The 26,929-nt window shown below is 42.3% G+C and overlaps 1 protein-coding gene across 1 annotated transcript in view; it reads left to right on the forward strand.

Moving 5' to 3' along the window:
• The first annotated feature begins 15,931 nt into the window (after positions 1-15,931).
• KIT (KIT proto-oncogene, receptor tyrosine kinase) overlaps positions 15,932-26,929 on the forward strand; it is a 55,035-nt gene continuing 44,037 nt past the window's right edge. Inside the window, exon 1 of the mRNA XM_065060923.1 lies at positions 15,932-16,132. Within this exon, the coding sequence (XP_064916995.1) occupies positions 16,066-16,132 (67 nt within the window). The 5' untranslated portion in view covers positions 15,932-16,065. The remainder of the gene's footprint in view (positions 16,133-26,929) is intronic.

Genomic DNA, 26,929 nt, shown 5'->3' on the forward strand with positions numbered 1-26,929 from the left:
AGTATAGGAAACCATACTTGTGACAGAATGTCTAGAACAGTTAGAGAGTCTATAAACTTTTCTAAAAAGTCTTGAGTTCTCGTGTCCAGACCACAGCTCTAAAAACAAAGAATTGCTGTGTTTTGAAAGTTTTTCCCATGGAGAAGGAAAGGTTTGGTTTTTTTTTTTTGTGAAAGCATTATAGATGTCCAGTTTGGTTATGCTTAAGGCTTGCAGTTTTCAATTTGCATAGCAATTTTTATGCTCAAGCTATTCTGAATTAATTTTGAGAGTAAGACTTTGTAAGGTGCTGTATCAAATGTTGCTGGTTTTAATTCAAATTACCACTACCATGTTTTCTTCAGTTGCTAATTTACCAAAAGAATCAAGAGCCAGCGAAGAAAAGCTATCAAGTTTCCCAAGCGAGATTTAATCTTTATGAGAAAATGCATGCATAAGTTTCATTCTTATTAAACACTGCTGAGCATCCAAAGATAATGAAAATTAGGCTATGTCTTCCTGATTTCAAAGGTGTAACTCAGAGGCAAAGGGAGCTTTGAGGACGTATCACACAGACACTGGATCTGTGAGCTTGACATTAATGGTATTTTTTATGTCATGCTTCACGCTTGCTGTATTGCTACATTATTTGCATTATGAAGTAAGGCTCAGTCATAAGCAAACATATCTGAAAATCTGTATTGTGAAGGCTCAAGAACTGCTTGAAGACATAATTCATATGGCAACACTTTGATGCATTGGAAAACTGCTAGTAATTGCTGGAAACATTTTGAACTTTGCAGCAATTTCACTTTTCTCCCACCTTTTTCTTCATAATCACTTCCCTGTGACTGAAACTCTTATTATTTTAAACATGCCTGCAGAAGATATTCTGCAAAACCGTATTATAAAGTTTTCCTCCAAAACTCGGTCTTCTGGAGACACATCAACATATGTAGAGGGAAAGGTATTACAGCATATCTGAATCCAAATACAACAGACAGCGCCTGAAGAAGACGTGAATGCCCAGAGGATCTTCCCCAGCACCTCATGATGCTGGACATGTTTGAATTAGAAGTTCAGAGCCTTTTCCGGACAAGTGGAGGAGAAAGCTTACTTCAAGTTTCTTTACGGAAATTTCTGCCGGAAATAAATGCTGCAAAATCAAGATGCCCCAGGTGTATGACAGCTTAATAGGGAGGAAAATGTAGGAATCTGGAAGCTAACCAAGCTTTTTGGAAAAAATGCTGGACCCAGGGCTTGCTCCCTTACTGTCAAGACTGAAAGGGCCATAGCCCAGCCTTGTGTAGCATCACATGGATCTACCTGTGCCGAAGCTCTGAGAAGGCCTTTTGGAAAGGGTCTCTCCTCACTAGTTTCTGTCTAGGAATTACAAAAAGTCTTTCAAAGCGTGGCCGTTCTGATGCAGGAGGTAAGAGAAAAATGAGAAAAGACCTTAAGTGGCTGACACATACAAAGTAATTACTGCCACCATTCCATGTGTGCATCTAGGTTCCTGGCAGCAGCCACTGGTCCTATTCATTAAAAATATCCCATAAAATTCAAATAAATTTTAGCAAATGAGATTGAAGCAGTATGCCTGCCCACAGGCCCCACCATCACATCTGGAGGAATAGATGTAATTATTAGCTGCCTTGATTCCAACCTTGCACCAGGGGTAGGAAAGGCTGGGACAGACAATCAGCGAGTCACCGACGGGGCAGCACTGCTTTCCAAGCTCCAGTAAGCTTGTGGCAGCTCTTTGCAGGGTCACCAAACCTGGCAGAAACTCAGCTGTTTATGCTTGTATTTGAGGTTGCAGCAGGATTCCCATGGGGAAACTCCTGCAACTCTGTCCTATGATATTCACAACGAAACAATGCTACCAAAGTGCTTCAGCGAGAAGAATATCTGCTAGAATCATTATTTCTATAATCTGACAACAGTTTGGGTCAACTTTGTCTGTCTAACACGCCCAGTGGGATTTTGCAGAGGTTAGATCCTTCTCACACACAATTGCGGCCTTAGGTTTTGTTTGCAATTTAGAAAAATCAGACTAATATCACAGTTTGTTAACTAACAGCCTCCTCAAAATGGGAACAGGAATTGCACCAGATACAGATTATATTAATATGATCATAATTTATATTATGTTACTAAATTATTTTTTGTTCTTTTCATCTGATTTCTGTGTTACCGCTTTAAAATGTGTGCTGTGCGTTATTAGTATGCAACCTAATCTTTAGCACATTATCCGTAAGATTTAAACACAATGCACGCTCTCTTAATTTTGGTTATAGCTTCTGTGACATTTATACTTACTTTCCCTTTTTCCTATGCTGATAAGTTAAAAATGCCCCCAGGCATTTTGCAGTTTATATCTGTGTGTTTGTTTCCATGGAATTACACATCTTATGTTGGAAGGAAATATATTTATCTGAAGACTTAATAGCTTTTTTTTTTCCTCCCAGATATCAATAAAACCAAATCTCTCTGTTTCCCTTTTACATTAAAAAAAAAGAAAAAGTAATTCTCTTGCTGTTAATGAACACTACTAGTGGTGTTTTCAGTTCCTAAATTTAATAGTCATCTCCTGTGTTTACAACTCCTTCCTCACAGAACAAGGGTACAAAGTATTTCATATAGGGATAGCCTATGACAGACTGCCCCTTCAGTAATGGGGGCTCCAGATATATGACCAAAATATTTTCATCAGGAATAGATTGCCTAGACCTAAATTTTTCCCACTTCAAAGCCTGAGGGTGACCAGATCAATTCACAAATATATCTTCCTTCTTTCATTTCCTTAATGTGTCATCATCACATGAAACTTTTACAGGGTCAGATCAGAAATAATTAGGAAATTCTTATTTATAATAGAGTACAGAAGCCAAAAGAAAAAAAAAAAAAGATGAAAGAAACCAGGGGAAGTCCCCTTTGCTTAATAGATAGGAAACAGGTCAAACAAAGAAGGCAATTCATGTGTGCCTGGGAGAGATTTCCTAGGGTTAGCGGAGATGCTGATTTGCTAGGCATACTGAAATAGAGGGATTTATTTTCTCCTACTTGGATGTACACTCCAGGTCAAGATGGGGAACAGTGTCTCACATTCAGCTCACAGCAGCATTCCACCCTGAATGCCTACAGAGATGTTCATATTTATCAGGAGTTGGAACAACTTGGGAAAACTTCTCACCACTTTCAGCTTTTGAAAGTTACTGTCAGTGGGGTGGTGTTACAGGAGAAGGGGCTGGAGTGGTGAATGGGAGGATGGGAATGAGAATGGAGAGGCTGAAAACAAGAAAAACCACAATATAGTGAGGCAGCATGTGGAGGAGAGGAACGGGTAGGTCCTGGCCATCAGCAATGTGAAAGACTGAGCTCAGGTCTTGCCCCACCACCAAGCAAGACTCTCAGAGTCAGACCCGGGAAGAGGCACCTTCCTGCAGCAGAAGCTGTGGAGACCCAAAGTCATGCAAGAGGGACATGAATGACCCTGTGAGCTTCCCCATGAGCCATGGACGGTACTGAACATAGAGACCTAAGACTATAATTTTAGGCTTTGAATATCTGACTCTTTCTATAGCTAACCAAGCACAATCATGTGCCTCTCACTTAACTCATATCCAGTCTTTTATCAACACTGGCTAGTGCCAGAGACATTGAAGTCTTAGCTGCTACAGCCTTACCCTGGGTCACTAGTAATGCTCTAATTCCTCAATACCATCCAGTGGAAGAATTCAACATTTAATTTTTTGAGGGGCCCTGAGATCTTAGCATCATGCTAAAGACAATACTTCCACAGAGGCTAAAATTTTGAGCTGGGTCACCAACGGCTGATAAATCTGCGCAAACAATTTTTTTGAGGATTTTGGCTAAATGTAGTTTATCCTCTCTGTGCTAGCTGAGCGCGAAAACTGCAGCGCTGGTTACAGCAAAAGACACTAGTCACACACTGTTTCTTTGTCTAGCAAACCGAAAAAGCAAGTCGCATTTCAAAACTTCGTATTTTGCCATGGGCTGTATTCTTGGAAAACAAAGATGTCTGAAGAAGTAGCAAAATTATATATAACAGATATATATGAAACATATATATATGTGTGATATATGTGGCCCTTTAAAGGTGTACTGCAAAGGAATTCAAGTGCAGCATGTAGTTTTTTAAAAATAACTGAAACACTGGTCTACTTACAAACTTAATATTCTACAAGGAAAAAATACTGGTTGTACATTTTTTGCATACTTTTTCCATGTGTAAAATGTCACTTCTGCACTAATTCTGTTGGTTTAAGCTCCTAATTGCAGTGTTAGTTGGGTCCAGAAATTTTGCTGGAATAATGATGTCAAGGAGGAGTCAATAATACACAGCTGCTGGACTGGCAAAACTGTTCTTGGTATTGCTGCTTCTGTTCAGAAAACTGGAACAAGCTCTAGTGGGAAATCACTTTATTTTGGTGCAAGCACTTCTCTACCAAAAAAACCCACTTCTACTGTAGACAAGGACTTTGCAGTGAATTTATTTTTTTTTGCAGAGATTTCTTACAATTTTACATTGTACTTGCATGACTTGACTCTATTGACATTATAGTTAGGAGTAAAAACATTCCCCACTGCCTGGTTTGATTTAGCACAGAAATTAGATACAGTTTGTTTAAAAAAGAACTTTTAATTGTAGCTCAAAATAGAGTGAAATGGCATAAAAACTGATGTCACGGTCCAAAAATACAATTCTATTTTGAACATCTAAACAATATCTTGTCTTATAAATGTTCAGATTATCATTAAAGTAAAAGAGAATCAAAAGAACAGTGAAACTGCTCTTTTATGGATTGGGCAAAATCTATAATAATTTGCTTAACAAAAAGATGCCTTCTAAAGATATGCTTGCTGTTAAAATCAAGATACCATTGCACACTTGGCTAAAAAGGAGTTAGCAAACATTTTCTTTTTATCCAGCTGCAGTCAATCAAAAAGCGCAAGAAGTCTATGAATGAATATGAATTAAAGTCATCTGTGGAAAACATAAGTTGAGCCTTTTCAGAATTATCATATCTGAGAACATAAAAAAATATCTACCAACAATTTGTGCACAAATTTTTTGTTTCCATGGTCCTTCCAAGACAGATTTACTTATCGTGATGCTATTTAATGTAGTGACATCAGCATAAATAGGTCATCCAACCCAGGGTAACAGCTTTCTGGTAATACCTCCTGCAAAGGGGATCATAGCGACAAGGCACAAGTAGCTCTAAGGCTCTGGTGGCACATTCTATGATTCTATGGTCCCAGCCCACCAGTGAGCTGGTACAGATGTGAGAGATTTGGGTGTATGTTGGAGCCCGTGCTAGGAGGAAATCCCTTTTCAAAACATGGAATGCTCCCTGTCTGTTGTGCAGAGCATCCTGAGGCCAAACCCTTGCTGCAGTGGTGGGGAAGGTAATCCCACACCATTTTTGACTGCTTGGGGATTCATCTCCGATCTCTCCCCTTCTCCTGCCTCAAAGTGGACATCCTGCTTGAGGACGCCCTGCACCTGTCAGGATTAGGAGATTCAGTGCAGATGAGCTGAAAAGAGCATTCCCTGAGTCTCCTTTAGTATGTCTGTGAAAAAGGACCTGCAATTTATCTCAAACATCTTTGGCAGAAAAAAAATCTATGTGGAACTACAGTCTGGCTGAAGAACCGAAAACTTTATTAGAGGCAGCAGACAGAAGCTGTCAGCTCTAGGAGACAACAAAGACCCAGAAAACAAATGCAGGGGCTGCAGTCCACTATGCATCTCATTGACCGTGGTGTTAATTTAAGCAACCTTGTTCTCCACCTCCTTTTTTTGTATTACAGCAATACTTCAGCGAGGCTTCTTCCCTGCCTGGACCCATGATGTGGCCACACACACACACACCTTTTCCTAGCACAATGGAAGGAACAGAGCTGAGCATGAGTAAGCCACAGACAGAGTAGCACAACCACTTTGAAGATACATGGTGTTGGGGCATCACAGTGATGCAGGGATGCAGACGGTTCTGGTACCTACTACTGCAGCTGGTCCAGCATATTGACACCCAGCTAGATCCTGTCTCACTGGGTCACAGGTACTCTTAAAGGGATTGAGAGTAATGGCAGCGTGCACCAGCAGAAGAATTCCCCTACAAATACAGTCACTGAGCTTGTTGGCTCCATGAGGAAATACTCTTTGTTCCACATCACCATTAATGAAAGTATGGCAGTTCAGGCAATGTATTAGTGTGAAACTGAATGAGAGGGCATCTACAGCTTCCAGCCTCTGGTATGCTGGTTTTGATGCAAAGAAAGGAGAGCAGCTTCAAGAAGGAATACATATCAGCCAGCTAACGAGGCCCACGGGCATACTGGAAACAAATGCAGCATGTACTGGAGATGCTCAGTAACTGCATTAGGAGGCAAATACCTAGTTCTTACATTGCCCTCATTAGCCACAGAGCACAAAGCATTTTGCAAAGCAGGTCAGTGCACTTTACAGCTGAAAACACTGTGGCACAGAGAAATTTTAGTAAAGTTCAGTTCTCCAGTGGAGCAGTGCAAAGGGGTTCCCAAATCCCAACGTCATATGGCAGCTGCAGGGTCCTCTCCTTTATTATTATTATTCTTTTTTTCCTGCTGGGCAGGACAACCTGCACGCATATTTAAAGCTGTGCCATTCACAGCTGAAAACAGTGAAGCGATATGAGATGCAGCTGGCAGTGATGTAAGATCTAAACAGAGCTGTGCTTGTGACCAAGTCTCTATGTCTAAATATTTTGTTTGTATTGCTTTGGATTTATTTACAGAGGAAACTCCTCATTGATTGCATTCATCCACCTTATTGTTTTTTAAGCATCTAACGGAAACAACTGTTAACCTTTGAAGCTAAACAGCATATGCAACTTTCACATAATTCCAGCCACCTAAAAGCAAGATATTTGTTTAAAGCCGTTATCTAGACTCTCTCTGAGGAGGATAAAGACATCTCCCACCTGCTTCAGGTTGGATGACTGTCATTCCAGAGGTGCCTGAATTTCTGCACTGGATATAGACAGCACCTAATCATCCAGCTTAGACCCAGGTGAATCTCAGCCTCTGCTGGCTCATTTCAAAGGGATCCTGTCTTCATTAGAGAATTAAGAGAAGTAAAGTTAAATGAGCTGTCAGTCCATAACATTTCATCCAACGTATCTGACCACACAACAATATGAAATGAGTATGAATGAATGGGTATTTGACACGATGATCCAGGACCCTGTTATTGTTTTGAGTGTGGGCTGCAGTATTCTGTTTTGTCAGTGGCTGATTGTATCAGCTAAACATTAACCCAAGGGCTGTGATGTGTTGCTAGTTCTGGATAACTCCACTGTTTATTTGCAGAGGGATTTCTGAAGTGTTTGGAAAGGAACTGGAGATGCTAATATTCTCCCAGGCTTTCAAGGGTCAAAATGACGTTTCATCATATGATCATGTTAGAGAAACTGAAAAATCATCTGTGAAAGAAGATGAAAGAAAAATTCTAAATACTATTTACAACATTTGCTGCATATTCCTACTTATCAGCTGCATGGTGGTTGTGCAGTGAGAATTATTAACATGGCATCAAGGTTCTACAGATAATAATGTCCCAGGATTTAACCCCAGGTTGAGACTCTGACTCAGATTCAGCAAACAGCACCTGTTAAATTTGCCTTTGAAAGGAGCTAACCTACCGTGTTATTTTGACTTCCTGTCACTGTCATAAATCCAGCGTACATTGTCATAGACTAACGAGTGGACATTTTCTACAGCCACATCCTAATTGCTATACTAATTTCATCCCCAAAGACCCAAACAAATGATCCACTTCTGACACATGAACCGGAGCAGAAGCTGGGAGGGAAGAGCTGCTGGCTCTCTGAGGTGTAGCGAGATAAGCTGCTCCCGGGCTGACATCTGTGTTCACAATGGGCCATATGTGGGCTGCACAGAGAGGGCTGGTAACACAGCAGAGATCATGTATTTAACAGATTGCACCTACAACCAACACCTTGTATAACATTTAATATAAGGATAAATAAAGGTGGCGGCAGCAGCAGCCCAGACTGGGTACAGAACAATCAGCCAGCTGACATGAAGCAGGGGAAATAGCTCTGAGATAACCAAGATATCCCCTCCTAGGAGGAGCCAGTTGCTGCCTCACATTGTTTAAATCTCCCTGGCTATTTAGGTGTCCTTCTACAGTGAGGAAATCACCTGCAAGTACCTTCACACCTGGCTTTGGATAGAGGCATCATGGCATTTACTTTGGCATTTAAAGGCCAGCTCCTTCAGAACAAAAGGGTTTGCTTTTGCGAGGTGCTGGCTTTGGCAGCAATCCAGCCTAAGTTCCTTCTCACTGCTCCTTCTCATTGCTTTTCCTCCTTCAGTTCAGCAGTAGGCCTATTTGCAAAGCCACACGGTAAAACAGATCATGGACTAGATTAGAGGTGAAAAATAACCTTTTCTGTGGTTCCTCAAAATAGACGTAGCAGCAAAACAAAGAGCTAGCAAGTTAAAGTGTCACAGCAGGGGACAGAATTAGGGAGAGAAGGGGCAGGACCTTCCTAAGCCTATTTTACAGCCCGTGTCTTCCAGACCAATGTGACAAACACAGGCCTGAATGACATGGGAGTAGTTTAGGATGGAGGCACAACACTATCAGCTGTGAAAGTCAAGTCCCAGTGGATGCACGTCCCCCCAGTGAGAAAGGCTGTATGCCTGGAGGGGTGATGGGCTTGTAAGCTGAAAAACTGACATTTACATTTGCATTATTTTCAACATGGAGCAGATGGCAAAGGGACGCTCCATACTTTCTTGCGTGAACCTCAAAGAATCCCGTATCTAAGTTTTAGTTGGACATTTTCCTGTCCCAAACTCTGCCAGATGACAACAGCTCCCTGCCCAAAGGCAGCTGCCTATCAGTGAGGATGGCTCTATATGCAGTTTATTAAGGAGCATGCTGCAAGGAAGGGAGGCTTTGAGATATAAATGTCTGCAAGGTTTAAGACAGGCAGAAGTGAAGGTAGGGCTTTTCCAGCACAGGTGGAAAGAGCTGGTGAGTTCTGAGAATGCACCTTGGTGCAGCTGATGAAGGTCACCCCCTAATAGCAGAGTACTCTGGGCATAGGAAACTGCACACAAGCCAAAGCCTGGCCTTATGCGGGGGCGGCAGCTGGGATTAGGGGTTTGCCCTCAGTGCTCTGGAATTCGGGATGAGAAACAGCATGAAATGAGGATTCAGCTGAGTATTTAAGGGCAAAACTAGATATGGTCTTTAGCATATATTTTTTACACTAACGCCATTGTTTATCTTGCACATCAGACAGATATGTCCAGGAAAATGTGCAGAAACATCTAGATAAACATTTCACACCTGGGTAATGCATAATTTCAATATAAACTCCCCAAGAGAACTGAGATAAAATGGGAGAAGAGTCCCAGAAAACATATCCTGAAACTCATCTCACTAAATTTGAGCTAGCTGAACTGATATGGCCCTACCAAATCTGCTTAAATTCTGAACAGGAGGAGAAAAAAGGAGAAGTGGTCATCACATTTAATAGAACATTGCCTCTTAAGGTCCAAATTTACAAGCCTTCTAAAGCTAGATTATTTCATTAATATCAGTGGGCTTTACAGCACCTGTCTCACAAGGGAATATACCATTTTATTCCTGGGCATCCTCATGAAATGATTTTTTTCTTTCTGTTTATCCAGACTGGAAAAACTAAGTAATCAAAATGCAAATTCATCAAGGTGCAATTCCAGGCCTTCCCAGGATGCCAGGCAGTCAGCACCCATTGGGAGGTGGTCTGTAAAAGCTCACTTATGCTACATAACAGGCTACATACAGAAATTTCCAAAGGTGACTGCACCATCTCAGTTTCAAAACTCAAAAAGACTGGAAAAAAACTTCCACAGGTGAAAAATTAAGTAGATTGGATGATAAACATGATGGGTATGACCTTCCTAAGTAGAGGGGGGAGAGGACTTTGACTGCCCTTTACTCTCCCAGTCATGTATATGTCTTTCCTGCTGCCTACCAGCATTGGGCTTAGGGATTATAATACACACTGCATTTGCAAATATACAGAGTTGAAAAAAAAAAAAGAAAGCCCCACAGGCCTCTGGCAGTACAAGATAGCTGTATGAAAATGGAATAAGACTGATAGGAAAATAATCTCTTAGAGACTTTTGGTTACCAAGAACTGTGAAGATAGATTGTAATGAAAATGTAAATATGTACCTACCTGCTGTGCGGTGTGGTCCCCTAAGACACTGCAGCGTTGCCTTGGTAAGGGTTACCTACCCCATACAGAAGGGCAACCACATCTACAGCATTTTTATTTGGTAGGGGTTACTCAAAAAGTTGCTGGGGCAGAAGTGAGAGGCAATGGAGCAGCTGTTAGCCCTGTGGATACTCCATCTATCTGCAGCAAACTACAAACCTTGCTTTACCAAAGCTGGGATTTACCTGCTCACAGACAGAGATGCTAACTAAAAAGTGCCTTGGTCTCTAAGAAGTTCAGCTGTCCATGGCCATCCTGGGAGCTGAATAACACTGAGCAGAAAATGAGACAAGCTTTGCGGAGCAGCAGCTGGAGAGACCAGACTTCTTGATCTTTCTATGAAAAACAGTAAATGGGTCACATGTGCAGCCTGTTTACAAGTATTAAGAACTGTCTTCTCTGAAATGGTTTGACTCTAATATATAACAGTTGTTTTTAAGGCTGGCCGCTGATATCCTTGTTGCAGACAAGGTGATGGGGTTGTGACAATTCTGCCTTGCTCGGCACAAGGAGACAGGCAGAGTGGGCTCTGAGGATGGGATGGGGAGAGAGCGGGAGGCTCATATGATGCTCCCCTGACAAAGGCTGAGTGCTCCAGGCCAGACATGTGAGGGGAGCACTGGCAGGAGGAGTCAAGAGAGGCCGCTCGCCCATGAAGTACAACCCCAGGTCAGCAACGAGTTTTAAAGCCAAATAAAGAGGAACTGACACATTTCTGCAAACTGCACAAATGGGACCTAAAGAACTTTGAAGATGCCTTGCAAAACTGAAAAGGATCCAAGCAATATCTGACACAGCTAAATAATGATAATTTAAAATAGGTTAAAGAAAGATATTTGAGAGGTAATGCGACAAGTAAGATGTGATAAAACAAACAAGCTTTTCCGTTTGTCTTCTAAGGGAACACAGATAAGACAAGCACCCTGTTCTCCACATCACACTCTTGACATCTATAATCTCCATCAAGGGGGTTCTTTTGCTTTTCTTTTTGTTTTCTTCTTATTTGATCCCCAAATTCCTCTGCAAAATAGCGTGGTTTGACAAAAATGCCAAAGGAGTCAACTGGATCTCATGTGGCTTTAATCACCTCAGAAGAAAAATGCCTGACAAACCCCTTCTCTAGCTATTTATCTACATTTAAGATACGGCAAAGCACTGCAAGAAAGCACAGAAGGAGTCTTTATGAACAGCAAAGCAAAGTCAGTTCTTGTCACGAGATGCAGAGCCTGGATATGTTTTCAGCAACCAAGGCATTAATATCCTGTTGGGAGCAGGCAGGGAGGGCAAGGATGAGGCTGTCCAGATCTGCAGCCCAAAGCTGCTGTGTGTGGGAAGGCCAGAGAAGGATGGGAAGAGAAACAAGCTGCGAAAGAGGAACACTTTTCGGCCAGCCACATCAGCTGTTTCTCCACAAGTATTTTGATACGTTAAACTTGTTTGTTTGTTTGTTTGTTTAAAAAAAGAACAGCAACAGAATGAAATAGGACAAAACAAGACTTGAAAAGACCTAAGTTGCTGCATGGAGTCAGCTCTCAACACTGGCCTGTGCAAATAAAGCAGTAAGCGATAAAGGCAAGAACCATTCTTGGCAGTTCATAAAGACAAATCTCTTTTCTTAGTAAGACTGCAGGCTATAAACTAACAAAAATGCTATCAAGAAGATTAGAGCCTTTATTTTCCACTTAAGCTCATACTGATAAGACAGTTTTTACAATAGTGTGCTACGCATGTGATAATACAAGTCGTCTTTAAAACCAGCATATATTTCAAGCTTCAATGACGATTATATCTCAGCTCTTGACATTCGATGCTGGAAAACTCTTTAATTAACTAGGATGGCAATGCTGATTTAAGATCACAGGCACAATGGGATTTAGTGAGTATTTTACAAAACTGGATTAAAAGGGAATAAGAGACACCTCCCACTTTAGTAAGACCGAATGGATTCAATTTGAAGGCTCATATTCCAGGGGGAATGTGATAAAGGTGTCCATTTTATCCGCATAAATTTGAGTGTCATCCCTGCTAAAATACCGGAAGTTTCTGCAGTTAAACCGCATGGAAGACTTTATAATCCTGCCATCTACAGATGAAGCCTTAAGGCATATGCCTATCAAATAGTACCAATTTTCTCCACTCACCCCCCGCTACATGTCAGTGTAAGGATGTAGAAGACTGGAAATTGATAAAACTAAATGCAATTAGATGTCCCAGCATCTCCAGCCTTCAAAAAAACAGGTACAGCTGGATTATACCTTGCTGTAACAACAGTTTAGACCAGCAGATTTCACACTTCTTTTTTTTTTATTAATAAACAAGAGACTCAGAAAATTCACAGCTATGGTTTTGTCGATTAAAATTAAGATACAGCAGAGTGCTGAGTATATATTTTTGCACAGTGGTCATATGACATTCCTGACGGCCACTCTTCAGAAATGCTGTTTTAGATGAATTCACAAGGCAGAAATTTAACCACGTTTCACTTTTAAAAGCTTAACAAACTTTTACGTCAACAATTAGACAGCTTTTAGAACAACATTGGTAAATCGATACATGTTTCAAACTCTCATAATTTCCCAAAGCCTTCAGGAATCACAGAGGAGTTAATGCTGGAGCTGTTTGGTTTGCTGGGGCTGCCAGTTTTATACGCAACAGCAATGTCCCAGACCAAGATCTATAAATTCGCAATTCAGAAAAAGGAAAGTATAACCTTATAGAAGAAGTTGTTATCACAGGGTTTATCAGGAGGGATTCTAACTGACATCAACCGGCTGTATCAGAAGGGTACTTACCTCTCTTCTCATTAGATATGTCATGCCATAGATAAAAAAGATGCCACAAATTATTTATGCTGTAAAGATTTAGGACAAAAAGGCTTTCACAGCCCTGACAAATAAACTGTTTGAATCCATCAAACTAGTTAATTCCTAAATGCATTTCCATCCAGATACAGAAATGATGCTGTCTTTCATTAGGACACCAGTTGTTCAATGACATTAGCTTAATCTTACCAATAGTATTGATTGATTCAATGTTTACTCCAGTAAGCAGTCCCATGGACATGTAAAAACAATCTTTTGAATTGGCTATTCAAAGGAACTGGTCCATAAATGTTAAATTACTTTAAAGATTTTAAACTGAAGTGAGCTTTCCAAATACAGAGTTTCCTAGTTTTCTCTAAGCTTGCCATTCTGATCTCCAAATTGGTATCTATTGTCTCCAAAGTCTGTGGATCTCTCTTCCCCCCTAACCCCGAATGTCAACCTACTGCAAGTTGGTTCCAGCAGACAATGAGGAGAGATGGCATTACCTGTCCTAACACACTGCCACAGTATCACAGTGACGACTGACAAGAGGAACATGTGAGGCTGGCTTCAGATGCAGAGAAGATCCTTTTTGGCTTAAGTTCACATATTTTGGGCAAAGGTAGAAAAGACATAAGAGAACCCTCCATTGGTTCAGAAACTTTCTTTTCTTCTATAATGCAGACAGAATATGGATGAGAGAACTTATAGCATTCAGTGCAATACATTGGACAGAGGTGGAAAGGGCAACTGTGTTTATCATTATGATTATTAAAAGTAAATGAAGTGGCAAGGTTAAAACCAATTCACCTTTGTTTCCCACTTACTGTAGCTATTTATAGCCAGTCAAAGTACACGGAGAATGTTGTTGCCATTCTGATTTTGAGATGTCTAACATTCAGTTAATGCTTGTGAAAATGAGGCACATGATGCAGGGCCATGCGGAGTTTGGCTTCATGTGATCAGGGATGTGCAGAACATAAAAGGCAGGCCACTAACTGAAAGAGCACTAATCAAGAAGAACAGGGAGAAACCTGTCACAGTAACAACATCACATGTTACTTGATAATGTTTCAGTGTAAACCCCTTGTAGCATATTGTGTGCTGCCTTTGCATCTTTAAGAAATTAAACTGTAAATGCTCCAAGATTTTATATTAAAAAATTCCAACTCCTTTTTTTTCTCCTACAAAAACAAACCCAAAGACACTTGGAAAATCTGGAGTCCACTAGAAGTTTAAGTATTTCAGCTGTTTTTTTCTTCTACCTAGAATTAATTTGATGAGGTTAGCACCTAGCTAGAAATATGACTTTAAAACGATGCTTTATTTTGAAATTGTTGGTGTGCTAACAAAAACGTATTCCATTTTGCAGGAGAGGAAGGATTCACTCATCAAAAGAGACTGGCTGTCAGAGATGAAAGAGAGTAAAGAAATTGAGAGAGCCATTTTAAACATATAAGACAAGACTTTTATCTAATGCTGGACCATATGGGACAGCGCTATTAACCTTGGAAAAATTTGACGGTACTGCAGAAGAAAAGAAGATGAAGAAAAAAAAAAAAGGAATAATTTACCTTCAATAACTTTTCTGATCTGTACTGACATATTTCAATAAGTCTACATTTATGCTTTTCCAAGGGTGAAGGTTTTGCCATGTGTCCCCTACATCTTTCTGTACATCCCAAAATGCTGGGATGGGTTTTCTGACAATGTGTGTGTCCTTCCCCCTGCCTGTGGATACCTGGGCAGAGCACAGCTGGTGAATGTGTGGATGACTCCTTTGCCCGGGTCACCTATATACTTCTCTTTCACCTCAGGAGCATGTGACACTGACTGACAAAGCAGCGTTAAAGACAGACATTTCTGTAGTTTGTGTTATTTTCGCCTGAAGAGCAGCTCCATGATGGCTTTGTAGCTACAGAAGCAAGTGCTCACAGATCATCCTTGTCAATCGCCTCATCGGTGCTTAAAAACCTCCCTCTGTGGGATTCCTCCACATTTTCTCCAAAACACATTTGTAGACTAAATTCTCCTCACTCTTTGCAAGTGCTAACATTTAAGCTATTTCTTTTTTTGCTGAGACCTAAATGGATTACTTTTTATCTTGCCCTTGAGGGACATGAAAAACAATTGCTCACAATCCTCTTTGTAAGAACCTTTACCATGTTTAAGCTCGCTGTCGGCTTTCTCTTTTCCATACCAAACCAGCTAGTTCTTTCAGTCCTCCCTTTTGTGTCACAGTGTATACTTTTAAGTCTCACTTCTGGTGCTCTGACTGACCCTTAATAGGTGACAGCCCAAAGCGGGCACAGTTTGAGATCTCAGCGCTGCAAGCTGAGGCAGAAGCATTCCCTTTGGTGCGTATAGAATCTGCTGTGACATCTCCAGGAGCTCTGAGTGAGAATTTTAGTGGAGGCAAATGTCTTTGTACCTGCCATTTGAGGGATGTTCCCCCTGTTTCCAGGCCCCGTGTCCGGCCTGGCTGCCCCCCACACCCCGGACCACGCTGCCTCCAGGGCTTGTCTGGCCCCACAGTCACGACCCCTCCTCAAAGCACTTGCCGATGCCCAGCACGGCTGAGGCGCTGCCCCGTGCGGAGACCGATCTCTCCCCCGTGGCAGCGCTGTGTGCATATTCAGCCACCGGGCTTTTCCTTTTAAAAATTATTTTATTTTGGGGGTCTTTGTGGTAAGCCCCACCGAGGCAACCTAGGACTCTCCCCCTTCCCGGGGGGGCGGAGGGGAGTTTCTCACCTGCGCCCATCCCCGTGGCAGCGGGGCGGGGCGGGGGCACGGAGGGAGCTGCGGGGGGCCGCGCAGCGCGGCGCGGGGCGGGCGGCGGAGGCGGAGCCGACAGCGGAGCGGAGGGGCCGCTTGTACTCCGCAGCCCTCCCGCGGGGGCTCGGGCATCTCAGCGCGCCGGGCGGTGCGAGCGGCAGCCGCGCCGCGCCGGGCTCGGGGGGTGGCGGCGGCATGGAGGGCGCGTACCTCGCCTGGGAACTGGCGCACGCCGTGCTGCTGTTGAGCGTCTTCCCCGCAGGTGGGAGCCGCGGGCGCGGGCGGGCGCGGGGCCCCGCGGGGCGGCGGGGCCGGGGCTAACGCGGGCGGCTAAGGGGAAAACTTCAGCGCCGGCGGCCGCTTCCGCGGGGGTGGCGGAGGGCAGCGCCATGCCGGGGGTCGCGGCGGCAGCCCGCGGTTTGCCCTGGCATCGCCCCTCGCCGCCGTTACGGGACGCCCCGCCGGCGGCAAAAAAAAGTCCTTTGTTTGCAGTGCGCGGTTATCCGGGGCTGGGAGAGGGGCCGACAGGGAGCTCCCCCCCCACCATCTTCCCAGACCGGGTTGTTTTGACAATAAACTATCTGGTAATCAGTACAAAATGTCCCCGCGGTTAAGTGCTCGTTGAACAATAGGCACGGAACGAGCCGCCGCCGTCAGGTGTCCAGCGCTCCCCAGCAGAGGTGAAGCGTCCCCCGGCGGGGCTGGTGGGCTCGGTGCCGCGCTGCGTCTCTCCTGCGGGTCGGTACCCCGCCGTCCGGAGGGGCTGGGCAGGCGGCTCACGGCGGGACAAGGCATCAGAGCCGGTCTGCTCTGGCACTGCCGCTTCGCCGCGTTGAAGAGGGGGACAAGCGGTGCCGCTCAGGCCTTCGGGAGGTCTCTCAGTGCTAAAACTTTGGTGTGCCGGGTGATAAATTGAAAGGTTCCCTTCCAGCTCCTTGATAAAAGGGGGTTTTCTTGCCACACCTCACAGCCTTAGCGCACAGGGCTAGTGATTTTAAATACAGCATCTGTATGCAGCGCTGGGCAACTTTGCATGTGGCTTTCAGAATTGCCATGCAGGGTCTATGGGGGAAGGTGCCGTAAGGAGGTTGCTGCTACTGTTCAAGGAGTTGCACCCAGGGAGGAGTTTGACCCCGCACACCGCAGTCTGAAAGTGGACAGCACGAAAGGTTGTTTTGTCACTTATCTAAGAACAAGGTGAGGATGTGGTGAGGAAGTGATGCTCTGTGTGAGGTGTTCAACGTCTGCTGCCACCAACAGAGAGGAGCCCTGCAGAGCACCCTGTGTGAGAGCAGCCGGGGAGTGCTCCCCAAGTCTCTGCCCATGCTCCTGGGAGCAAATAAATACCAACTAGCTGTAGTGGCAATTTACAGTGCTTGATTGTAAGCACTTTATTTTGGGATGTGAGAGAGGGCAGTAGTTGATTTACATTTTTGTTAATAGTTTTGTTTGGGTTTGCTCCCTTTCGTTTATTTGTTTATTGATAATATGAACCAGAGTGTGAAATCTGACAATTTGGACCTTCCTATTTGGAAATACTCATACATTTGCAAAATGCTAGTGCTGTGGCCACAGGGATAGGAAAGTCTCCTATCAATGGGTTATTCCCCCCCCCCCCCCCCCCAAAAAAAAAGGAAAAAAAAAAAAAAAGAAAGAAGTTTAAATGTCTAATACCAACTTTATTTACTTTTATTTCCTGCCTGCACTTGAAGGTCATCCTTCATCATATGGTTAGACTGTCCTTAAGGAAAGCTTGGGAAACAGGTCAGACTGGCAGTGTCTCCTGGAAGTCATGAGATGCAGGCTCCAGAGCACTGGAGAGGCAAGGAGGGAGTCTTTCTCGTGATCCTTCCTCTGGTTCTGAGTTCAGACGCTTACTTGTGGGAGACATTTCACCTCAGGGGCACATCAGACAAACTTGTATATACAAAAATACACTGTGTAGTAGGCATGAATAACTTGCTGTTGCGAAAGACAACTGTCTTTGGGTATGTTTGTGCATCATCTGTGTATCACACAGATGCAGGAATATTCAGGGCTAGTTTTGTGCTGGAGGAGGTATCAGAGTGATGGCTTGTGTCCTGGCAGGGGCACAGGGGACATCAGAAGTGACATGCAGGACAGAGCTGATCTGCTGTGCTGGATTGCTGTGGAACTAGCATGACCCTGGGTTACTTTTTGGTTTGCCTCAGTGCAGATGCTTGGACTGGATGATCTCCCACAGTCCCTATTCAGACCTATCCTGTTGTTTATCAGTATACAAATTTATATTAAGTATCTTACTTTGGCTATTAGTCAAAAGCTTCTTCCTTTGGTTGCAAATAGGAAAGGAGGATGTAGAAAACAGAACTTAATGTAGCTTCTTGAACGGTAAGCCATTAATCTTCTCTGTCCACAGCCCCTTCCTACTTTTTGTTTTTCTTGCATTCTAACATATATTTCCACTTTCCCTTTCATTTGGGGATTGCCTAGTCCTCCTTTAATGCAATATTCTGGATCTTTTCTCTGTTCTTCTCCTATCCTCCCTCACGGTTCGCCCTGTCCCCTATGCCCTGGTACTCTGCCAAAATCCCGGTGGCATTTCCATCCTGCAGCCATGGAAGACTGGACATGGTTCCTTTCAGCATCCATCAATATAGACTTCTTTTTTTCAGTCAGTTGCAGAATAATAGGAGACTCTCCCTGTGCCCAGAGGGAAGAATGTCTGCTTTCATAATGCTTCCTGCTACCTGTCAGCTGGGAGAGAGGAGGCTTGGAGGAGAAAGCTTGAACTTGATAAGGATTCTGATTGCTGTCACTCAGTTGTTGCCCTGATCCCTGCAAACTCTCTGAGTGTCCTGCCCTCCTTACTGCCCCATTTACATCTCTGCTCTCTCCCTCCTCTGTGGCAGTGCAGGCTCTCCTGTGCTGGAACGTGGCCCAAGGCCACTGCCAGAAGCAGAATGGCAATGTCCAAGATTGCTCAACACTTGACTCTTTTTCCTTCCGTTACAACTGGGAACCCTTTCCCAGCAAGCGTATAAGTGATTTTTCTTCAGGCTTAATAATAAAGAATGTGATAAATTTGGCAAGAAGTGAGATTCCCATTTGCATCCCGTTTAAGTACCATTCACAGAAACTGGAGGCATTTCCATGTGCTCATTTTGCAAGGGAGAGCCTTTTGTCAACAGATGACTGCAGATGTAGTACCACTGGATTATACTGGCTCTCTGTGGGCTTTCCACCTCACTTCAGCCCTCCCAGAAACCTTTCGCTGATTGTCCAAACAGTAACGCTGCTTTGCAGGTGCCTGGATTGATCAAAAGATCCTGAGTCACCTCCAGAAGGGACATGTTGCAGCAGGACACAGGTGGAATCAGAAAGGATATGTCTTTAGCACATGTAAACACGAGCTAAGATGGGTCTTAGGAGGAACATGAGTCATGTCCCAGTCAGTAGGAGTTTCTTGTGGTGAAACTTGTCCTTTTCTCTCTGGTTTGTTGTGTGAGACTCAAATGATACATCTATATTCTTTAGATTTCTGTCTGAGCTATGATTTGTTGTTAGTGCAAGCTATTTGAAAGATTTTTAAGGCATATCTGGAGCTGTCAAGCTAAATACCAAGTATTACGCATTTGTAGTTTGAAGGAAAGCTACTTTCTAGCCTGAACTTTCAGTAAACACTCCGGTGTCGTCTGAAGGTAAGGAATAATGAATTCTGGATGAAGCAACAATCGCATAGCATCAAAGAGTTTCAACAACATATATATTTATCTACAATACACGACAACCTATCTAGTCTCATATAAATCTTGTAAAAAAGAGGCAGTAATTGCTCAAGGTTAAGCCACTTTTCAGCTTTTTCTCTCTGCCCATGAAGATGAATGCCATTGCAGAGCTCAAGCATTGCACATTGTCTTGCTCTATGTGTGTGACACATGATTTTACAGATGTTGTTTTCTTTTTCATCTAGTACAAACATCTTCCAGGATTTTGAGTCATTTCCTTAAGTCTCTTTCAGCTGTTCAGAGAATGGCTAGAGGAAATGAGGTCTAATATCCTAATGCATGGCATTTACTGTAAGTACCCTCTCACTTTGAGGATAAAACTTTGCCTTTTTGTAATTTCTGAATATTCCCCCACACAAGAAACAACTTGCAGTTGTTTCTGTCCTTCAGAAACTCAGCTCCCCTGCTTGAGCCTCTTTAGCCTTAATAGAGCTTAAGGTGTTCATGGTAACCTTAGGCGAGAGAGGAGAGCTGATGCCAGAAGTATCTAATGAAAGTGGTGATCCAGATTTTAGTGTGTTACATCTTTAGGACATTTATTATAAAAAATCTGGAGAGAATGTACATAAAAATTACTAGGACTTGACATAAAAGAGATTTTAAAATAATTATTACTTTTCTGTATTATTTTCCTGCAGAAGTATTGTGCATGGCTTTTTCAGTGACATTTAGGAAACTAGAAGGGCTTTTTCCAAAAGGACCCTCTTTACAATGAATCCTGCAAACAGTCATAAAGAAACGTAATTTTACGCGTGTGAGTAGTCTCCTTGGCTGGTTGCCAAACCTAATGGCAACTGAAGTGTATTGTTTGTCCACCGGCCAAGATTGCTGCTGTTAATGATAAAAGCCTAAGGGGAGTGTAAACATCTGTGTGTGAAGGGAGAAGGCGACTCCTGTTTTCTAGGGTATACCAATTAGAAGGCACAGTAAATGTTAATCTCTCAGCAGATTTACTCTTGGGGATTATATTGATTTATTCTGAAAACATAGGTTTTCAGATATACCTTTAAATGGATTTTTAATGATGTTTTTTGTGTCACAACAGATTTTTTTTTTTTTTTGTGCACCACAGAAGGCTCTTAATTAAATTATCTTTATATTATCTCTTACAGGCATGTAAATAACATAAAAGTTTGTAATGTTGCTACCATGCTATGCAACTCCTGGGCTGCTCCATGCAGATCACTCCTTGAAACTGTAACTAAAAAGAGGCATAATTTAGTGAAATTATCAACTACAGGGGGTTTTGCCATCGGGGGGTCTGACAGTGTTAAATGTCTATGATTTTAAATGTCATCTGACAGCCGAGTCCATAATCATGTAACATAATCATTAAATATCTGATATGGAGAAGAATTCACTGGTCAACTAGGCACTGACAGCTTTAAATCTAAGTGATAAAGAGAATGCATGGGCTGATTTACATTAAGAAGAGATGAAAGCCTTGGCAGGGAAATTTGGAAGTCGGAGAGGTGTATCTCTTACAAGGTCTTTGGAAGCCTGGCAAATGCCAGGTTAATCCTTCATCTCCTTTCTTTTCCCATCAATAATTGTCTTCAGCTAAGTAGTGCTCCTGCACTCATGCTGGGTGAACGTGTTCCTCATGACATGGAGTGGACTTCTTCTAGTTCAGGTTTTGTGTGAAAGCCACACTGGAAAAAGAAATAAAACTTTTTATAACCTGTCATTCAGAGCCTGCATCTTTCCGGGGAGGAGAAAGGTCGCAATGAGCTGTGTAACAGGAGTGTTTTGGGTACTCACATACACAGGCCATTCAGAACTAACTAGGTTCCTGGTGAAGGGTATCATGAGATTAAAAACTTGCACTTGGCTCTCTTAGTCTGCTTTTTGTTCAGGAGTTAATGGCTGTACTGACATCACGTGTTGAAGGTTTTGTCTGCAGCCCTCAGGACTGGAAACTTCATTCTTTGCTGAATGAAATTTGACTTTATATGCATTCACCTGCCTCCCACATCTGGGTTTCTAAAAGATACAGCAAGTCTTTGGAAGCTCCCAGAGAACTGTTAAGAGTACGGCTGGAGGAGACCTGCAGAGTTCATCTGGTCTGTTCCCTGCTCTCTGCCAGGGTCAGACCAAGCAGATCTTCCCCGGCAGACTTTTGTCTAACCTGCTCTAAGGCAGACTTGTGGTGCAGAGTCTACTATCCATTTTTTCTAGTACACAACTAATTGTTTAAGGTCAAAAGCTTCTCCTGACGCCTAACTGCATCTCCCTTGCTGGGTGCTTAATTCCATCCTTGTTTTATTTTCCTGGCTCTGGTGGATATAGTGAACTGCTGATCCCATCCTCTTTGTAATAACATTTTACATGTTGACAGTTAATATAACATCTTTGACTTCTCTTTTCTATGATGAACCTGTTTTAGCATTTTCTTCTGGTGCACCTTTCATAACTCCTGCTCCTCTTTTTCTTCTCAGCCCTCTGTAACTTGTTTACATTTCCTCCAGATACCATGTGTAAAATTGACTCCAGATAAGAAATGTAGCGCTCCCAGGTTTAACAAAATAGTTACCTCCTGGTGTACTGTGTGCTTCAATTTGAACCAAAGCATTGTAAATCTTATTTTAATCATGATTTAAATCAGCCAACAGTAAGCCTCATTTTAACTGTTTTGCATTTGTACTTAATCATTTTGTAAAGAAAGGTTTAACCTCCTTTATTACCATTGAGTTTTAATTAAATATAGCCTTTGCACTTAGTGTTATACTTACTTTGATTAATCACTGTGCCTGTATTTAAGCAATTATGTAGCTTGTTATATATACACTTACTCTGATTCTTCATGTGTATGTTTTAGTATGAAAATATAAAGTGTTGACATTTCTTGTATTAGATAATTGATATTTTACTGATTATTTGCATCGATTACAATGAAGGAAATGAGAGTTCTGAAATGTTCTTCCGTTAGATAAATAGTACCACATAGAAGCCAGCCAATTCAGAAGAAAAAACTCATTGAGAAATGTTTTGAAATAAAGAATTAATGTCTGAAAGGCCTATCTGTAGTAAAAACTGGTGGTTTCTAATCACTGTGCTGTAAATATTTTAGAACTAGGCAATCTCACCCTCTTTTTATTCTTAGAATGGCAATGGAAAGAAACATTCATGCTTTTTCAACTCCTGATCAGTAGCTCCTCTTTGAATGGACTAGTTGCTTAATTGAGTAGTACTAAAATAAAGAAAATATTTTGCCTGCACCTGCTAGGAAGCTCCAGATGCCAAAGGCTGGTTTATTGCTGCAGCACAACCTGCCTAGAGGTGCTCTGCGACTGACTTCCATGAATTCAATAGTTTGATTATCTTTAAAATGTTGACAGCAAATGTATGGCTTGAATATTTTTTTTGCCTTTATTTTTTTTCGATGATTAGAGGAGTTGTAAATTTAAATTTGTGTTACTGTATTTTCAAAATTACTGTTGAATATTTTTACTTTTTTAAAAGGAAAATGTGCATTATGAAAATGCTATATTTTAACTTAATGTAATGTTAAATTAAATATGCAGTCTAATAGGGTATTTTTACCGGAAGCGGTTATGTTCATATGCCTTAGGTGCTGTTCTGCACTAGGACTTGGTACTGAGGCATTAATTTTGTGCTGCGCAGTGACTGCCTGATTATTTTCTTTATTTTTGCTGCCTAACTCCTTGTTTGCTCTTTTATATGGCATGGAAGTGCTTTCTGTGCCTGGATGAGCATAACTTTTTAACTTTGAAAAGAAATTATGTTATCTTCAAGAAAATAAAAGCTTCCTCCCAGTAGTGTTCACTGTAACACAAGCTGTTGAAGCTTCCTATTCTATAGCACGTCTGACTTCCAGGTATTATACATAACATTGCTGACTTTGCAGTAATGCTAATATCATCATACCTAGGATTTGAAGTATGCAGCACAATAAAACAGCTCGAATGGAAGAAGTAGAAGTAAACCCTGTATTTCTGGTCTCCTCCCATAACCCAGCTACCATCAGAAGTGATCCTGAAATGGGATTCCCTGCTTAGGCAGGTACTCAGGCTCCCCTGTCCTCTTGTGTATATATTCTGGGGTAGGAAAGGACCATTTCTTCAATAAGCAGCTACCTATGTATATGCTGTGTATTTGCAATTTATGATAGTGTTTATTTGTAAACTAGGAAATACGGTACCATTTGCAAACAAAACATTTAAGTGGGATTTATGCTGACATTGGAGGTTAAGTTCAATGACCAAGTAATGTATCTCCTTGCCAGGAGAAATCTGAAACTGGACTGTCAGAAAAATGTCTAGGACTCTGTATTCAAGGTACTTCCAAGACAATATCAGTGACAGATTTTGCTGGGTGTTAGCATGATTACCTGAGGCAAGATCTGTGCACCCCAGGACATTCTGAAGAACCTGCTGATGAATCCTACACAAGTTGTCCTAGTCACAGTTTCAGAAGGCATATGCGAAGTTACTTTTCTAATACTAACACATTAAAAATGCATTTATGAGATTTAGGATTGTCCATAAGACAATGCTTTTACAATGATGTTTTAACATCCTAAGTCGCAGCAAAGTTCGTGCAGTAGACAAAGGAAATTGAACTTATTGCGGGCTTATTAAAAATCACTGAATAGGTAAAGTAAATTTATATGGACAAATATGGAAATACTCCAAAACCTGCTTCTTAAATAGATCTGTATGCCATGTAGTAGCATGACGTGGTGCAATGACTTGTATTTCAGTAATAGAGCTATATAAATACTTCAGCTATCTTATTGCTTAAACCCAGCATTTTTCTCATGAATCTGTCAGAGAATGTAAAGTAATATGGACATAAAAAATAGCTGTGTCTTTTCTGCAAACTTTGGTGGACAGGTTTTTTATTCTAAAAGTCTTGTTTATTGCTGTAATCTTCTAGGAAAAAGTACTGGACTAAACAGAGAAAGTAAAATGCAGTGCTTCTCTTTGTGGTATTTAATGTGGTCCATCATAAGAGCAATGATAACATAATTATGCAATTATTGGTATATTTTCCCCTCTGGAGGCCTTATGTAGATGATTACCAGTGCACCTTTTAATGAAATTGCTACTATTTGATAAAATTACTGCCAAGATTTGGAATAATTAGAATTCACATTGCCAAAAGTCTTACATCTCCTTCCTCAGTTGAGCTTTTTCCAAATAGGCATTAATTCACATTGCCAAACGATTCACTGTTCTCCAGTTTTCTCATTTCTCTTCATTAAAACTATCTTTTCACTGCATTTCAGAAAACACGCTTTCAAGCCCAGGTTGCTCATTACAAGGAACACTTGTTCAGAACGGCAGTTGAAAGATACTGCACCTTTTAATGTAAATGTCAGCAAAGAGAAGTGAGAAGAAAAAGCCATTAAAGGAGTACATTGGATGAATGACAGCTGAATTTGAATACAGTATGCATTACTGTGCTTTCTCATTCCTTCTAATCATTCTCCATACTTTATAATTTGTTTGTTTATATGTCTAACAGCTGATAAGACAAACTGTGGGAGCATCTGGTTAATAAGTAATTTTGGAAATTAGAGGGAAGAAGGAGTACTCACTTCAGTAGGAGTATCAGTCTAAATGTATAAATCTCAACGCTGACAAGTGTGTGGCAAACAGTTGCTCTTTTTTGCAAATCCTACTTATGTGTGTGTACATACATATATATTTATCTTCCCCTTGTATTTTCCTTTGAATAACAATGAGCAGGTAGTAATTTTAAGTTTAGATCATTCTAGCTTAAAAAAAATGCCAAACCTGCTATGTCAGCCATGCTTGGGGTTTGGTTTTGTTCATTAGTCCATTACCTGTAGATTGCTTCTGTGGCTGGAAGTTTAGGAATAAGATCATAGTGCATCAAAGTGCTGTAATAAAATGGATTAATAACCCAGAATAGGTTGTTGTACATAGTGCTTCAAGATGAGTGACTGGACTGCTAGAATGCATATGGTGCTCCTTCAAAAAAACAAACCCCAAACCCCCAAAACAACAGAAAAAAAAACCCAAAGCCATGACTTCCCTGCAAAGACGATCCAGAAAGGTATCATACCCAGCCATGGCAAGCAGCATGGTGTTCGAGCCTGCTGTGGCCATTTAGTACGTGTGCTAAACTAGAATTATATTCAGCTGCATGTCTGGCTTTGATAAATGCCTCTATTAGCTGTGTTAGCAGAGGAGGGCATGCCAGTCAGAAAGAGCAGGCTGATTGGGAGGCAGGAAGAGCGGCCTGTTTGCATGGCTGGAGTTTCCTCGGCCCCGCAAGGGAAAACAAGGCAGCCGGGGAAGAGGAAGGTGCATCTCTGTCTCTGGAAGGTGCAGTTACTTCTCTCAACCCCCTGCCTTGAGGGAATGTTACACTTGTGTGTTTAGAGTAGCTCTCACATGTTTGTTGTGGAGGTCATGTGCAGAACCTGCTCTGCTAAGCCTGCTTCTGAAGTAAGGAAGCAAAGTACGATTAGCTGCATGTCTAATTGCTGTGACAAGACCCTCTGCAGGAGGATCTGCTGGCTTCCGCCCACAGGCAGGGGAGCAGCCCAGGTGCTCGTGCTTGTCCTGCCTGAAGATCCTGTGAATGTCTTGGAGAGTGGGATGTGTGGGGGCTAGAAAGCTGGCTGGATTTGTCTTCTTGCCACCTGCCTTTGATGCTGGCTGTTTCTGATTAACCACTTCTTGTTCAGGGGCGTGCATAGCTTCTTTTCAGGTGTAGCTGGGGTGTCTCCTCAGTCACCTGAGCAGTTTTCTCTGCAAGGGGTAAGCACCAAGTGCCTTGTCCTGTGGAGTGCCCTCCCAGGTCATCAGGTGTTTGGTGAGGCGGGTCCATGTAGGAGCAATCTCAAACCATGGAGCTGAAAACTTCCCGTGGGGCATCACTGCAAAGCAGGGGGGTGTCTCACAGCCAAGTTCCAGCTGCCTCTGTGGTTCCCCATGCTCATGCCGCCACAGATGATAAAGACAACCTTTGTTCCACCTCCTCTCTTGGGTTTGCCAGGGGTGGGAATCAGCTGGCTGGCTCCATACTTGCTCTTTGCTCTTTCTCCTTTACGCTGCCTGCAGATGGAGTTGGTTTGGCTGTGCCTTTGAGTGTCGGGCTGGCGAGTTCCTGCATTCTGCCCCCGTCTTGTTCAGGGTGAAGGGTCTATGTGAGGGAAGGCTGGGTGTAAAGACAGTGATTTCCCTCATGCAGCTAGATAAATCTGAAAGCCCCCACTCATCCCCTCCCCTCCTCTCCCCCAGTTTTCTGCTTAGTAACGTACAGCCTCTGAGGATCCAAAAACTTCAGAGCAAGTG

Source organism: Columba livia, chromosome 4, assembly GCF_036013475.1.
Source record: "Columba livia isolate bColLiv1 breed racing homer chromosome 4, bColLiv1.pat.W.v2, whole genome shotgun sequence".
In the NCBI taxonomy this organism is placed as follows: Eukaryota; Metazoa; Chordata; class Aves; order Columbiformes; family Columbidae; genus Columba; species Columba livia.